The 13,235-nt window shown below is 36.9% G+C and overlaps 1 protein-coding gene and 1 pseudogene across 4 annotated transcripts in view; one reads left to right on the forward strand and one right to left on the reverse strand.

Annotated features, from left to right (window-relative positions):
• Positions 1 to 9,808, forward strand: part of ZFR (zinc finger RNA binding protein) — an 81,045-nt gene extending 71,237 nt beyond the window's left edge. For 3 of the 4 annotated variants that reach the window (XM_045862916.3, XM_045862924.3, XM_064596809.1), the window contains 3 exons: positions 4,277 to 4,388; positions 4,501 to 4,598; positions 8,275 to 9,808. In XM_045862916.3, the coding sequence (XP_045718872.1) occupies positions 4,277 to 4,388; positions 4,501 to 4,598; positions 8,275 to 8,454 (390 nt within the window). In that variant the 3' untranslated portion in view covers positions 8,455 to 9,808. Of the gene's footprint in view, positions 1 to 4,276; positions 4,389 to 4,500; positions 4,599 to 8,274 lie in introns of those variants that run through there. The other variant, XR_010413339.1, reaches the window with a different exon arrangement.
• Positions 296 to 2,620, reverse strand: LOC123853801 (large ribosomal subunit protein uL14-like; annotated as a pseudogene).
• Positions 9,809 to 13,235: the final 3,427 nt, after the last annotated feature.

The raw sequence follows: 13,235 nt of genomic DNA on the forward strand, positions 1-13,235 counted from the left end.
GACCTGGGTTCAAATCCCAGCCTAATTTTTACGTTTTAGCTGTATAATCTTGGACAACCTGTTTAAGTTGTTGCCCCCACCCCCCATCCTTTAAAATTAGGGTATAATAGCATCCAGTTATGAGAATTAAATGAAATCATGCATTTAAAGTGCTTAGCATGTTGCTTGCCACATAGTAAGCATTTTTACTACTACTAGAGGTGAGAAGGAAAAACAGGCTTCATGAATGGTGGGGTGGTAGGGAGGACACAAATAATTTTTTTTTATTTATTTTTTTAACAAATACACCAAAGAATCATGCAATCCTGCCAGCACTGAATGAAATCCTGGGCCACAAGCCTGCACACCCTTTTGCAGCTGGTCCTGTGATAGCAGAACCTTTCATTTTGCCTTTATTGTTTATTATGACCCCTGCATAATCTTCAAAATAGAGATACACACCTTCTTTTCTCCTGTGTGACGTACATTAATGAATTACCACTGCCCCATGTACCTTCTTTCTGAGCTCTGGCTTGTCTTTCTTCACTGTAGCCATCACCATTTCACCTACAGCAGCGGCAGGAAGTCTGTTCAGTCATCCCTTGGTCCCCTTCATAGGGGATACACAGATTTTTGGTTCCCATGTTACCAGCACAGTTGATCGTGGCTCCTACCAGAAGACCCAGGGAAATCTGGAATTTCACACCAGGGGACCCATGAGTGGTTTTTAAGCAAATACTACAATCCTAGATTTCAAATAATATGGAGAGCTTTTCTCTAAATAACTTAAGCTACCAAGATCCTTTATAACAGTCTAAATATTGTTTGTCTGATTCGATTGTGTTCATCTTTGATGTTGTTCTTTTACTTTCATACATTTCAGAGCTTATAAACCACGTGCATTCTACTTTTGTTGCTATCCTAACTTACAGACATCTGCTTGGCAAACAACTATGTTCTGTAGAAAATCAGTATTTTTAAATTGCTCACTTCATAGCAAATGATCTCAGAAGGCAGATAGTGGACTTAGTTTTATTGTGGGTGTTGATACACTGACTTATGGTTTTCCATAAATAGTTTATTTCCTTCTTGGTTTTTAGTTTCTACCTTTATATGCAAGTATAAATCATAAATTCTCATTTTTTAGAGCACTTGGGTGGCTCAGGACGGAGCCTGCTTCTCCCTCTCCTGCTGCTGCTCCCCCTGCTTGTACTCTCTTGCTCTGTCAAATAAAATCTTTTTAAAAATAAATAAATAAGTAAGTTCTCATTTCTTAAGATCAATTAGTAAGCAGATTTTGTTAAAGCTTTGAATTACTTGGAACACATCCTATATCTTGACAGATCAAGATTATAGCTGATTATTTAATACTTTATTTTCTCTTAGCATTCTTTAAAAAGTACTTAGTAAAAGTTTGAGTTACAATGGACCCTTGAACAATGGAGGGGTTAGAGACACCAATCCCCACAGTTCAGAATTCGTGTATAACTTTTGACCCCCCAAAATTTTAACTACTAATAGCCTGCTCTTTACTGGAAGCCTTACCAATAACACAGTCAGTTAATACACTTTGTATATTATATGTATTAAATCCTGTATTCATTTTTTTTTTCCCCTAAGAGTGGGGAGGGTCGGGCAGAGGGAGAGAGAATCTTAAGCAGGCTCCACACCTAGTGCAGAGCCCAACATGGGGCTCGATTTCACAACCCTGAGATCATGACCTGAACCGAAATCAAGTTGGATGCTTAACTAACTTAGCCACCCAGGCACCACCCCTATATCCTGTATTCCTATAGTTCTTTCTTTTTCTTAAATTCTTTTGACATTTCAAGGCTATGTGGTTCATCTGTCTTTTCAAATTGTCACAGATGTCCAAAAACTTTTCTGATATATTTATTGAAAAAAATCCACATGTAAGTAGACCCATACAGATCAAACCCATGTTATTCAAGGGTCAACTATATTTATGAAAGTTGCATATTTTAGGACTCAGCTTTGTATTTTAAGCATAGCATCAATTTTGATAAATATTACCCTTAATTTCTCTTATGAGCAGTATTATTTTCAAAAGTATTTTGTTTCCTAAGTATATTAAGTGTTTTCTAATATGTTGGCTATTACACTAGGCACAGGAGCTCAAAATAAATGACATTGATCTTATCCGTAAGGATTTCACAGTCTATTAGACATCTTAAAATAATACTTTGTCTAAAAAGAGAGATATTCATTATACATTCATTGAATTATTTGAGTAACTGAAGCTGATTCCTTAAAATACTAAAAATTTTTAAATGAAAATCCTTCTTTAAATAAATAAAAGTCTTGGGCGCCTGGGTGGCTCAGTTGGTTAAGCGACTGCCTTCGGCTCAGGTCATGATCCTGGAGTCCCGGGATCGAGTCCCACATCGGGCTCCCTGCTCAGCAGGGAGTCTGCTTCTCCCTCTGACCCTCCTCCCTCTCGTGCTCTCTCTCATTCTCTCTCTCGCAAAAAAAGAAAAAGAAAAAAATTTTAAAAATAAATAAAAGTCTTGAACCTCTCCCTGCATTCTTCTACTGAATAAACTGAATTATCTTAATTTTTTTCATTGTGATTTACATTTTTTTCATTTTTGTTTTCAATCTCATGCTGCTCAGCTATCATTTTTGTAGCTGTTAATATATACTGTCTTTTAAATTTCCATCTCTATTATAATTTATTCCTAATTTGTTTGGAAATGCAATCTCCACATGTCCAAACTTTTCAGAGTTATTCCTATTTAAAAGATCTGTGAGATGACCTTGGGGTGAGTAGGTGGATATGGTTTTTACCTCAGATTACATCCATAAGCTTCTTAGGCACACAACTAAAAGTGGGTTCTCACTAAGGATTTTCAGCTTCATCATCTTTTAAGGACTTTATTGTAGTTCCAATCTATTCAGTTTCTTTGAATGTTATATTTAAAATGTCAGTAAAGGCTATGACTTGGGTGAACCTTAAACATTATGCTGAGTGAAGGAAGCCAAATGCAAAAAGCCACGTTTTATATAGTTCCATTTGTAAGAAATGTCCAGAATAGGCAAATCTGTAGAGATAGACGGTGGTTTAGTAGTTGCCAGGGGTTGGAGGAAAGGGAGGATGGGGAATGATTGCTAGGGGTGTGGAGTTTTCTTTGGGGGTGGTGAAAATACTCTGGAATTAGATAGTGATTATGGTTGAACAACTTTGTAAGTATACTAAAAACCACTGAATTGTACACTTTAAAAGAATGGTTCTTATGTGAATTATATCTCAAGTTTTAAAGTCTAAATGAAAGCAAATTTTTCTAATAAGAGACTGTTCAGAACACTTCTGTATGTCTGCTTTCTAAGTGTATACTTTTACTTTTGTCTTTTATTGATTGGTTTAGATTTTGAGTCTCTCATATGTACTTTGCAGTGAAAGCATAATTTATATTTTCCTTAGGGGTAATAGAAGTTCATTTGTGCATTAAGTGGAAAATCTAGATATAATATACGTTGTTTGTAAAGAAAGAACAAGTCTTCTTTGCTTGGGATATTGACCTGCTCTAACTGTAGGGAGGTTTTTTTTGTTGTTTTTTTGTTTTGTTTTGTTTTGTTACAGATTTTATCTATTCACTTGAGAGAGAGAGAGAGAACACAGAAGGAGAGTGAAAGGGATAAGCAGACTCCCTGCTGAGCAGAGAGCCCGATGCGATGTGGGGCTTAGTCCTAGGACCCGGAGATCATGCCCTGAGCCAAAGGCAGATGCTTAACCTACTGAGCCATCCAGGCACCTCTAACTGTAGGTTTAAAGAACAAACATGTGAGCCCTAAATATGTAAAGAATTTTAAGGACCGAAGTGCCTGAGTGGCTCAGTTAGTTGGGTGTCTGCCTTTGGCTCGGGTCATGATCCCTGGTTCCTGGGATCAAGCCCCAAGTTGGGCTTCCTGCTCAGCGGGGAGTCTGCTTCTCCCTCTTCCCACTCGTGCATGCTCTCTCTCAAATAAATACATAAAATATTCGGGGTAAAAAAGAATTTCAATAGGAAAGACCAATAATTAAAACTAAAAACCAAAAAACCCTACTAATCTATTTTACATTTTTCTTCATTAAACATAAATTACAATAAATATCTTTTTAAAACGTAACTTACATATTGTCTCATGAGTTTTGTGTGATCTGTTCTGTGTAACGTTTTTGGTCTTTAAAAATTTTTAATGACCACTTCATGAGTAATTTGTCATTCTGGTGTTTGAAAATGAGTGATTCCTTTGGTCTCTAAGCTGTTAAACACATTTTTTATGTTTTTACTTTTAGGCTATGGAGTTACTAGTAGAGAAAGCAATCAGTAGTGCTTCTAGTCCTCAGAGCCCTGGAGATGCACTGAGAAGAGTTTTTGAGTGCATTTCTTCAGGGATTATTCTTAAAGGTAGGTTTTGCTTTGTTCTTAATGTTTGTCTGTTTGATAATTAAATAAGAACTCTTTCTTTTACAAATGGATAGTGCTAATGCCATTTTCTCCATATATTGATTGCTTGTAGGTAGTCCTGGACTTCTGGATCCTTGTGAGAAGGATCCATTTGATACCTTGGCAACGATGACTGACCAACAGCGTGAAGACATCACATCCAGTGCACAGGTACCAGTGTGTTCCTAATCCCAAAGCTTTGTTGTTGGGTCACTGCCCTTCAAGTTTTGTTTTTTTATAATTGTCCTTTAAAAGAAGTCACTGCATAGTATTTATTTCTTCTTGCTAAGTAAGTAAGCCCTTGGAGGGGATATAATTTAAACTAGATTTCACTAATATAATCTTAAATTGTATTTAACTATAATGTGTGTGTCTTAAGTAAGTGTATTATATAAAAATACAGCTGTATTTTCAGTGCCTTCTTAAATCTGGGTATTAAGTTACATATCATGATGTATGGGAACTGTTTATGTACTCTGGTTATAAGAAGTGATATTCCGGGGCGCCTGGGTGGCTCAGTCATTAAGCATCTGCCTTCGGCTCAGGTCATGATCCCAGGGTCCTGGGATTGAGCCCCACATCAGGCTCCCTGCTCAGTGGGAAGCCTGCTTCTCCCTCTCCCGCTCCCCCTGCTTGTGTTCCCACTCTCGCTGTGTCTCTCTCTCTCTGTCAAATAAAATCTTTAAAAAAAAAAAAAAAAGTGATATTCCGGGGCGCCTGGGTGGCTCCGTCTTTTAAGCGTCTACCTTCGGCTCAGGTCATGATCCCAGGGTCCTGGGATCAAGCCCCACATCGGGCTCCCTGCTCGGCGGGGAGTCTGCTTCTCCCTCTCCCACTCCCGCTGCTTGTGTTCCCTCTCTCGCTATGTCTCTTGTCAAATAAATAAAATCTTTAAAAAAAAAAAAAAGTGATATGCTGTGTGATTTATGGTAATTATTGTTATAATTTAGTCTCTCCTGCCACTGGAAAGGCTGTCTAAAGTAGTTAATTAAAAGTGTGGGTTCAGGGCACCTGGGTGGCTCAGTCAGTTAAGTGTCGGACTGGTGATTTCAGCGCGGGTCATGACCTTATGGGCTGTGGGATCCAGCCCTGTGTCAGGCTCCGCACTCCGCGGGGAGTCTGCTTGAGTTTCTCTCCCTCTGTGTCCCCCCTCCCCCGTGAGAGCTTGTGCGTGCGTTCTCCCTTTCAAATAAATAAAATCTTTTAGGGGGAAAAAGTGGGCTTTAGAGTCAAGACTCCCTGGATTTGAATACCAGCTGTGCTATCTCATCTATAAAACAAGGATAAAAGTAGTACCCTGTTTCAAGCAGGATTATTGGGAGGATTAAGTGAGTTAATGTGTTTAACTGTATTAACAGTATCTGGTATATGGAAGGATTTTAATAAATGTTAGCTATTATCAATCAGTTAATAATTTTATTGGAAAAAGATTTATGGAAAAGAAAAGATATGTGAACCTAATGAATGAATGAAAAAAAAGAAAAACCAGTCTAAAACTACTATAGCTCTTTTTTTATTCCAAAAATGTACTAAGGGGAGAAAAGGCAACTAGCAATGAACAGTAATAATTCACTCTAAGATATTAAGTTATTGGACTTAAGTTCTTGATTTGTTATCTCTTCTGGCAACAATAATTTGGAATTTAGAAGATGTCAAGATTAAAGTAAATTGTTACGTCATAAGTATATTAAGGGATAACTTATGTGATTACTAATTAATGTGTATTAGACATGTTTTGTTTGTATTTCTTTGGGTTTATTTTGGGGGGATGAAGATAGTTATCCTAAGTGGCTTTCTTCCTTGGTGCTTAAAGGAGGAATTATTTATAAATTCTAAGGGAAAGGAGATTTAGGGTTAGGAGCAGGGCATTCAAAAACTAATAGAATTCACATTTGAAAGGCTTTTTTTTTTAATGTCACTTTGAAGAAAGTGGTCTGGCTTTAGGTGGTAGTGACGAATGTCCTTGTTAAAAGTGAAGGAGTTAATAAAAAATTTTTTTTATTCCTATTTCTAGTTCTCACTTCAGAAAGTTAACAGCCTTATAGCTTAAGTGAAGTAGAGAAGCACCCAGTACTGGTGAAAATCCGGAATTACTAAATAGAATGCTATATCAAGTCCTTAACACAGATGATTTGGAGACTTTGAGGATTTCAAAAGCCAATATATGAGGCAAAGTTCTAAGAAATTGGAATCGTATCGTCAAGGAAATTTCTAGAATAGTAAATTCTTACAGAGATAATTGTAACAAACAACAAAATCTCAGCTGAAGAAAATAATTAGGCATTAAAAAATAGTCTCGGGGCACCCAGGTGCCTCGGTTGCTTAAGTGTCCACTCTTGATTTCCTCTCAGGTCCTGATCTCAGGGTCGTGAGATCGAGCCCCATATTAGGCTCCACAGTGGGCATGGAGCCTGCTTAAGATTAGCTCTCTTCCTCACCACCACCACCCCCCGCCCCCCGGCGCGCACACACGCTCTCAAAAAAAAAAAAAAAAAAAAAATAGGGACACCTCCGTGACTCGGTCGGTTTAGTCTCTGCCTTCAGCTCAGATCATGATCCCCAGGCCCTAGGATTCAGCCCTGCATCAGGCTCCCTGCTTCTCCATCTCCACCCCCCTTGTGCTCTCTCGATTTCTCTCTCTCAAATAAGTAAAATCTTTTTTTTAAAAAAAAGTCTCAACAGCAGCCACTTTAAGAGAAAGAAGCCAGACACAGAAAGCCATATGTTATATGAAATGTCCACAGTGTGTAAATCTTGTAGAAATAGAAAAGTAGATTAGTGGCTATCATGACCTAAGGGTGGAGGGGTTGAGGAATGACCAACATTGGGTCATGGGGGTTGTGGGGGTGGAGGTGTGTGAAAATGTTCCGAAATTAGAGAGTGGTTATGATTGAACAACTTTAACTTTGTAAGTATACTAAAAAACACTGAATTGTACACTTTAATAGGGTGACTCTTAGGATATGTTAATCTCAGAAAATAATCCTAAACATTTACATTGAAGGTTATAACCATATAGTGAAATTTGCCATATAATCAAATGACTACATCTCCTTGAATTAATTTAAGAGGTATATAGTCCCAGAAATATGAGGAATAGATTATGTCTTATGAAATCTTGTGACAGTAATGCCTAACACATTTCTGCGCATACATAACCATGTAGTGAAAATTTTGATTTTGGTTCATGAAGCAACAAGTTGAAGAAATGTGACCCTTTTTTGTAAACCTGGGGAAGTGTGTGTGCGTGTGTGCAGCCTATACACATGGGCATCCACAGAAAAAATGGGAAAATACATGAGTAGAAACCAAAGAGGGATTTACTCAATGAGATTTACATTCCTTTTGTTACGTATTGTTTCAATTTCAAGATTTTTTTTTAAATGAACATAATATTGAATTTTTTTAAAAGGTCTATTTCTTAACTTCTTTTTTGAGAGAGAGAATGCAAGTGCATATGAGCTGGGCAGGGAGGGGTAGAGGGAAAAGGGGAGAGAGAATCTTAAGCAGGCTCCATGAGCAGCACGGAGCCTGACTTGGGACTTGATGTTATGACCCTGAGATCATGACCTGAGCCGAAACCAAGAGGCAGACCCATAACTGACTGAGCCACCCAGGTGCCTCTTAATTTATGTTTTAAAAAGCAAAACAGCATGCATACAGAAAAGCCTGAAAACATAAACACTAGAACATATGGAGTATTTGGGTTGTGAAACTTAATATTATTCAAGGTGTTTATTTAATTAAATATGCTTTTTTATATTGATATATGGAGATATAAGCCTAGTTAATAATTAATATTTTGGTTCTTAAAATTAACTTTGAATTCCGGCTCTTTTTGTTGCAGTTTGCATTGAGACTCCTTGCATTCCGCCAGATACACAAAGTTCTAGGCATGGATCCATTACCCCAAATGAGCCAACGTTTTAACATCCACAACAACAGGAAACGAAGAAGGGATAGCGATGGAGTTGATGGATTTGAAGCTGAGGGGAAAAAAGACAAAAAAGATTATGATAACTTTTAAAAAGTTCCTGTAAATCTGCAGTGTTAAAAACAACAGGTGCCCATTTGTTGGTTGTTTTTCATTCATAATAATGTCTACTTTGAAAAATTTATCAAGAATTTAAAGAATTTCATGGAAGAACCAAGTTTTTCTGTGACATTAATATCTTAATGTACAGTGTTAGGTATTATATGAATGGAAAGACACCCAAAAAAAAATTTGTGCTCCACCTAGGGGAAAAACAATGCTTCAGATGTTTTCCCCATTATTTTGGTTTTATTTACTGATTGCCCTAGCTCCCCCTATTTTTGTGTCTTTTATTAACTAGTCTTATTAAATCTTTACTGTATTTAATGCAGTATTTGTGCTTCAGTTGCTATGTGTATTTTGATATTTTTATTTAGGAGTTTTGTTTGCTCTTTGACACTAGTCATTACTTTGTGTTAATAGATGATATCCTTTACCCCTTCTTAATATTTTACAGCAGTACGTTTTTTTGTAACGTGAAACTGCAGAATTTTTTCCTTTTGTTTTGTTATTCTGTATGTGATGGGTTACAACACAAAAAGTTATCCTGCCATTTAAGTGCTCAGAACTGAATGTTTCTGCAGATCTTGTGGCATTTGTCTCTAGTGTGATATATAAAGGTGTAATTAAGACAGATTTCTGTTAATCTAATCAAGTTTGCTGTTAGTTGTGCATTAGCAGTATAAAAGCTAATATATACTATATGGTCTTGCAACAGTTTTAAAGCCTCTGCATAATTGATAATAAAAATGCATGACATTTTTGTTTTTAATAGACTTTTAAAATTATAATTTTAGGTTTGACACGTAGACCTTTGTACAGTTGACTTTTTGACATAGCAAGGCCAAAAAATAACTTTCTGAATATTTTTTTCGTCTGCATAAGTGGAAAGGGCATTTTTCATATATAAGTGGGCTAACCAATATTTTCAAAAGAACTTTATCATTGTGCAACTAACAACAGTAACTAGCCCTTAATTATGATGACAGTTCCTTATGGGTGTGTGTGAGATTATTCTAGCAAACTGTTACAGTAAAACACAGTTGAATGATTCCTCCCCCCTGCCCTCATACCCCATCACCCAGATAATTTACAGTTCTCTTAACAGTGAGGTTGATAAAGTATTACTGATAAAAAATTAAGGTTATCTAAGGAAAAAAAACCAGAAAATTATTTGGTGTGGCCATCTTACATGCTTATGTGTCCTACAAAAAGCTAAATATTCTAGCAGTGGTGTAATGAGAAGTTACATCTTACTGTTGATGTATGTATGCTCTGGTACACAGATGTCATTTTGTTGTCACAGCACTACAGTGAAATACACAAATAAAAACTTAAATTCACATAATGACTTAAATGTATTATATGTTAGAGATGTTTCATAAACTACTTTTGCTTTGAAATGACTTATGCTTCAGTAAAACCACATTCAAGTTTTATTGGGTACATATATCTTGTTATTCCTGACAATTACTTGTTGCCTAAGCACATAATTTCCAGAAAAATTTATAATTCAGTAGTATATTGGCTCAGTGTCTTTCTGGAATTTGAATCTTTCCCTGGACCCTTAGAAGACCAGGAAACTGTAGGAGACAACCACTGGAGAACTAGAAAAGGAGACTTGGGCTTTTCTCCAAAGGTTGTCACATACTATCTATGTAACACGGACAAGCCTTTTTCACCCCTACCCCCGTTGTTTGTTTTTTAAATGTTTCTGGGTCTCATTTTACTCTTTTGAATAGTGAGTTTTACCCAGTAAAATTTTCGAATTTTGTTCCTTACTGTTCTCTTAGAGAAGGCAAGAACTTAACATCACACACCAATGACATGCTAGGTCATTTCATGTTCTCCCATCTTAAACAATAAGTGACACTGCTATATTTCTTATTTTTCAGATGAGAAAATTGAAGCCCAGAGTGGCTAACAAGATCACAAATCAACTTATATGACAGGATTGAAATTGAGTCAGGTTTCAAAATTCATGCTCAGCACTTTTCCAGGCTGCTCCCTTCATCTTGTAATTATGTTCTTTCTAAACATGTTTTCAGTCTGTTTCAAAATTTTGCATTTGTTTTGGGTGTCTTCATCCAGATAAACAGTTGGTGCCATTTAAATTTTTTATGAAAATAATTGTTTCAGTACTAATTTTTTGCATGACTTAATTATTTTCATTGTTGTGGATAGACCCACGTTAACCATCTTGAATGAAATAGCTTGGGGTGCCTGGGTGGCTCAGTCAGTTAAGCGTCTGCCTTTGGCTCAGGTCATGATCCGGGGTCCTGGGATCGAGTCCCGCATCAGGCTCCCTGCTCCGAGGGGAGCCTGCCTCTCTCTCTCTCTCTTTCTGTCTCTCTGTGTCTCATGAATAAATAAAATCTTAAAAAAAAAAAAAAAATGAAATAACTTGGATTCATTAGTATCTTCTGCTTTGACAGCTTTTTAAAAGATTGTTTTAGAGAGAGAGAGAGCAAGCAGGGGGAAGGGGCTGAGGGAGAGGGAGAGAGAATCTCCAGCAGACGGCACTCAGTGTGGAGCCTGACTTAAGGCTCCATCCCACTATCCTGAGATCACATCCTGAGCCACACCAAAAGTCAGACGCTTAACCGACTGCGCCACCAAGAGCCCCTGCTTTGACAATTTTTAAAGAAAACTATAAACTCTAGTTAAAAGAAGTATTGGGGAGAGGGTGCCTGGGTGGCTCAGTCAGTTAAGCCTCTGCCTTTGGCTCAGGTCTTGATCCCAGGATCTCAGGTCTTGAACCAGTTGTTTTGGCAACTAATTATCAGTTATTCTCTGCATCTCAGGCTGACTTCCTGTTCTTATGTTAGAATAATTTAATGATAACCCCCAAATAAATTGATTCCTCTTAACCCACCTCCAATTACACAATGCTCTCCAAATTAGAATTTTCTTTTTCTTCACTATTTTTTCTTCTGTTTCTTCGGATAAGTTAGAATTAAAAATGCAGAATTGCATGAACAGCACAGCAAAAGATCTCTGGTTTTTTAAAGTCGGGAGTATTTTAAATAATTTTTTACTTCTTAAAAAATTTTTTTGTCTTGCATGGTCATGCTATTATGTTGTCAATGTATGAATTGAATTGAAGTTACAAACAGTTGCTTTAATGGATCCACTACTTTTTATACTGAATTTGACAGTGCTATCTCATTTTTGAAGATTTTCCCCATAAAGGGCAAGTTTTATAGTATCCTAGAAAGATAATGTTCATAGCATTGGTCTCAAATTTGTTCCTTGAGAGTTGTCTGGGGAACATTATAAAAATTAAGAGTTTTAAGCCCTAATTCCAAAACTTGAGGAGGGCCAGAATAAGCCTAAGAATGTTGTTTGAATGGATGGTTCATACACGTTTAAAATTTAAAAGGTGTAAAGTACATGGCATAAAATGTCTTCTGCCTCTTACGTTGCCCCTTCCCAGAGGGAGTCAGTATTAATCCATTGTATACCCTTCCACACATGGCCTGTGCACATGGCGTGAATATGTGCACCCTTTTGCTGTTTTACAAATGGCTGCATACTGTGTATATTCTGTACCTGCCTTTCTTTCATTTAGTATCTTGGAATCCTGGAGGTTGTTCCGTATCAGTACATATAGGGAAGTTGTATTTTTTTTTTAGATTTTATTAGAGTGTGAGCGGGGGAGGGGGACAGGGAGAGAGAATCTCTAGCAGACTCTGCTGAGCACGGAGCTCGACTTGGGGCTCAAAACCACAACCCTGAGATTTTGCCGGAGCCAAGACCAAGAGTCGGACACTTAACTGAGCCACCCAGGTGCCTCGGAAAATTGCAGTTTTAACCAGCACTATAGAATCATTCCAAATTAGATTTTTTTTCTTTTAAGTATAGGTGGTTCTGTTGCAAGTGGTACATTGATCATGTTTGAATAAACATGCTTTATAGCAGTGACCATCATGTACTCTAAAGTCCAAAAACGATTATTTTTACATATATTTCTTAAGTAAGCTCTACGCGCAGCGTGGGGCTTGAACTCATGACCCTGAGATCAAAAGTCTCGTTCTCTACTGGCTTAGCTAGCCAGGCACCCTGCAAAACTATATTTTAAATTTAGTATTGAAGGTATTTTATTATCAGCCACACAATATGTATAGATAGCATAAGTTAATTGGGATATTTAGCAAATCATAATATCCCCATTCCCTAAGCAATTTTACTGATTAACTGTAGTCTAGGTCATTTTAGTCTTTATCTTGTTTAGTGTGATAATATTAGCTGTAAAATAAAATGTGAAAGTAGAAATCAGTAACCAACTTAAAGCTTGAATAGTATTTTTGAGAAATACCTAAACTGGTACATTAAATACAAAGCTATTCACCTTCTATATACCTATATATACCTATATATTCACCTTCTCTTAATATAGTTCCAATACCTGGTATTAGAAAAATAGGGTCTTCAGCTTGGAAAGGACTATTTAATCAAATGCTTCTTTATAATCTGTTGAATCAAAGTATGAAAAGTTGATCTCCATTAGCTTAATCACTGAACTCTTAAAATGAGTTCAGAAATAGGGAAAACAGCACATACCTAGGGCTTGGATCAGTGGAGCTCTATGTTAAAGAAATACAGGATAATGAAGTATGACAGGTTCCTGACGAGAATTCCAGGGTGTTGTAATTTACCTCGAGCTTTGCTATGAGCTGTTTAAAATTAGTATGCTGCATTTCAGTGCAATTTAGTGTGCTTTATAATGTAGATAAAAACAAGACCTGGGGCACCTGGCCTGTGACTCTTGATCT

Source organism: Mirounga angustirostris, unplaced genomic scaffold (assembly GCF_029215605.1).
Source record: "Mirounga angustirostris isolate CCGP_5_RB_7025 unplaced genomic scaffold, mMirAng1.0.hap1 SCAF_7, whole genome shotgun sequence".
Lineage (NCBI taxonomy): Eukaryota > Metazoa > Chordata > Mammalia > Carnivora > Phocidae > Mirounga > Mirounga angustirostris.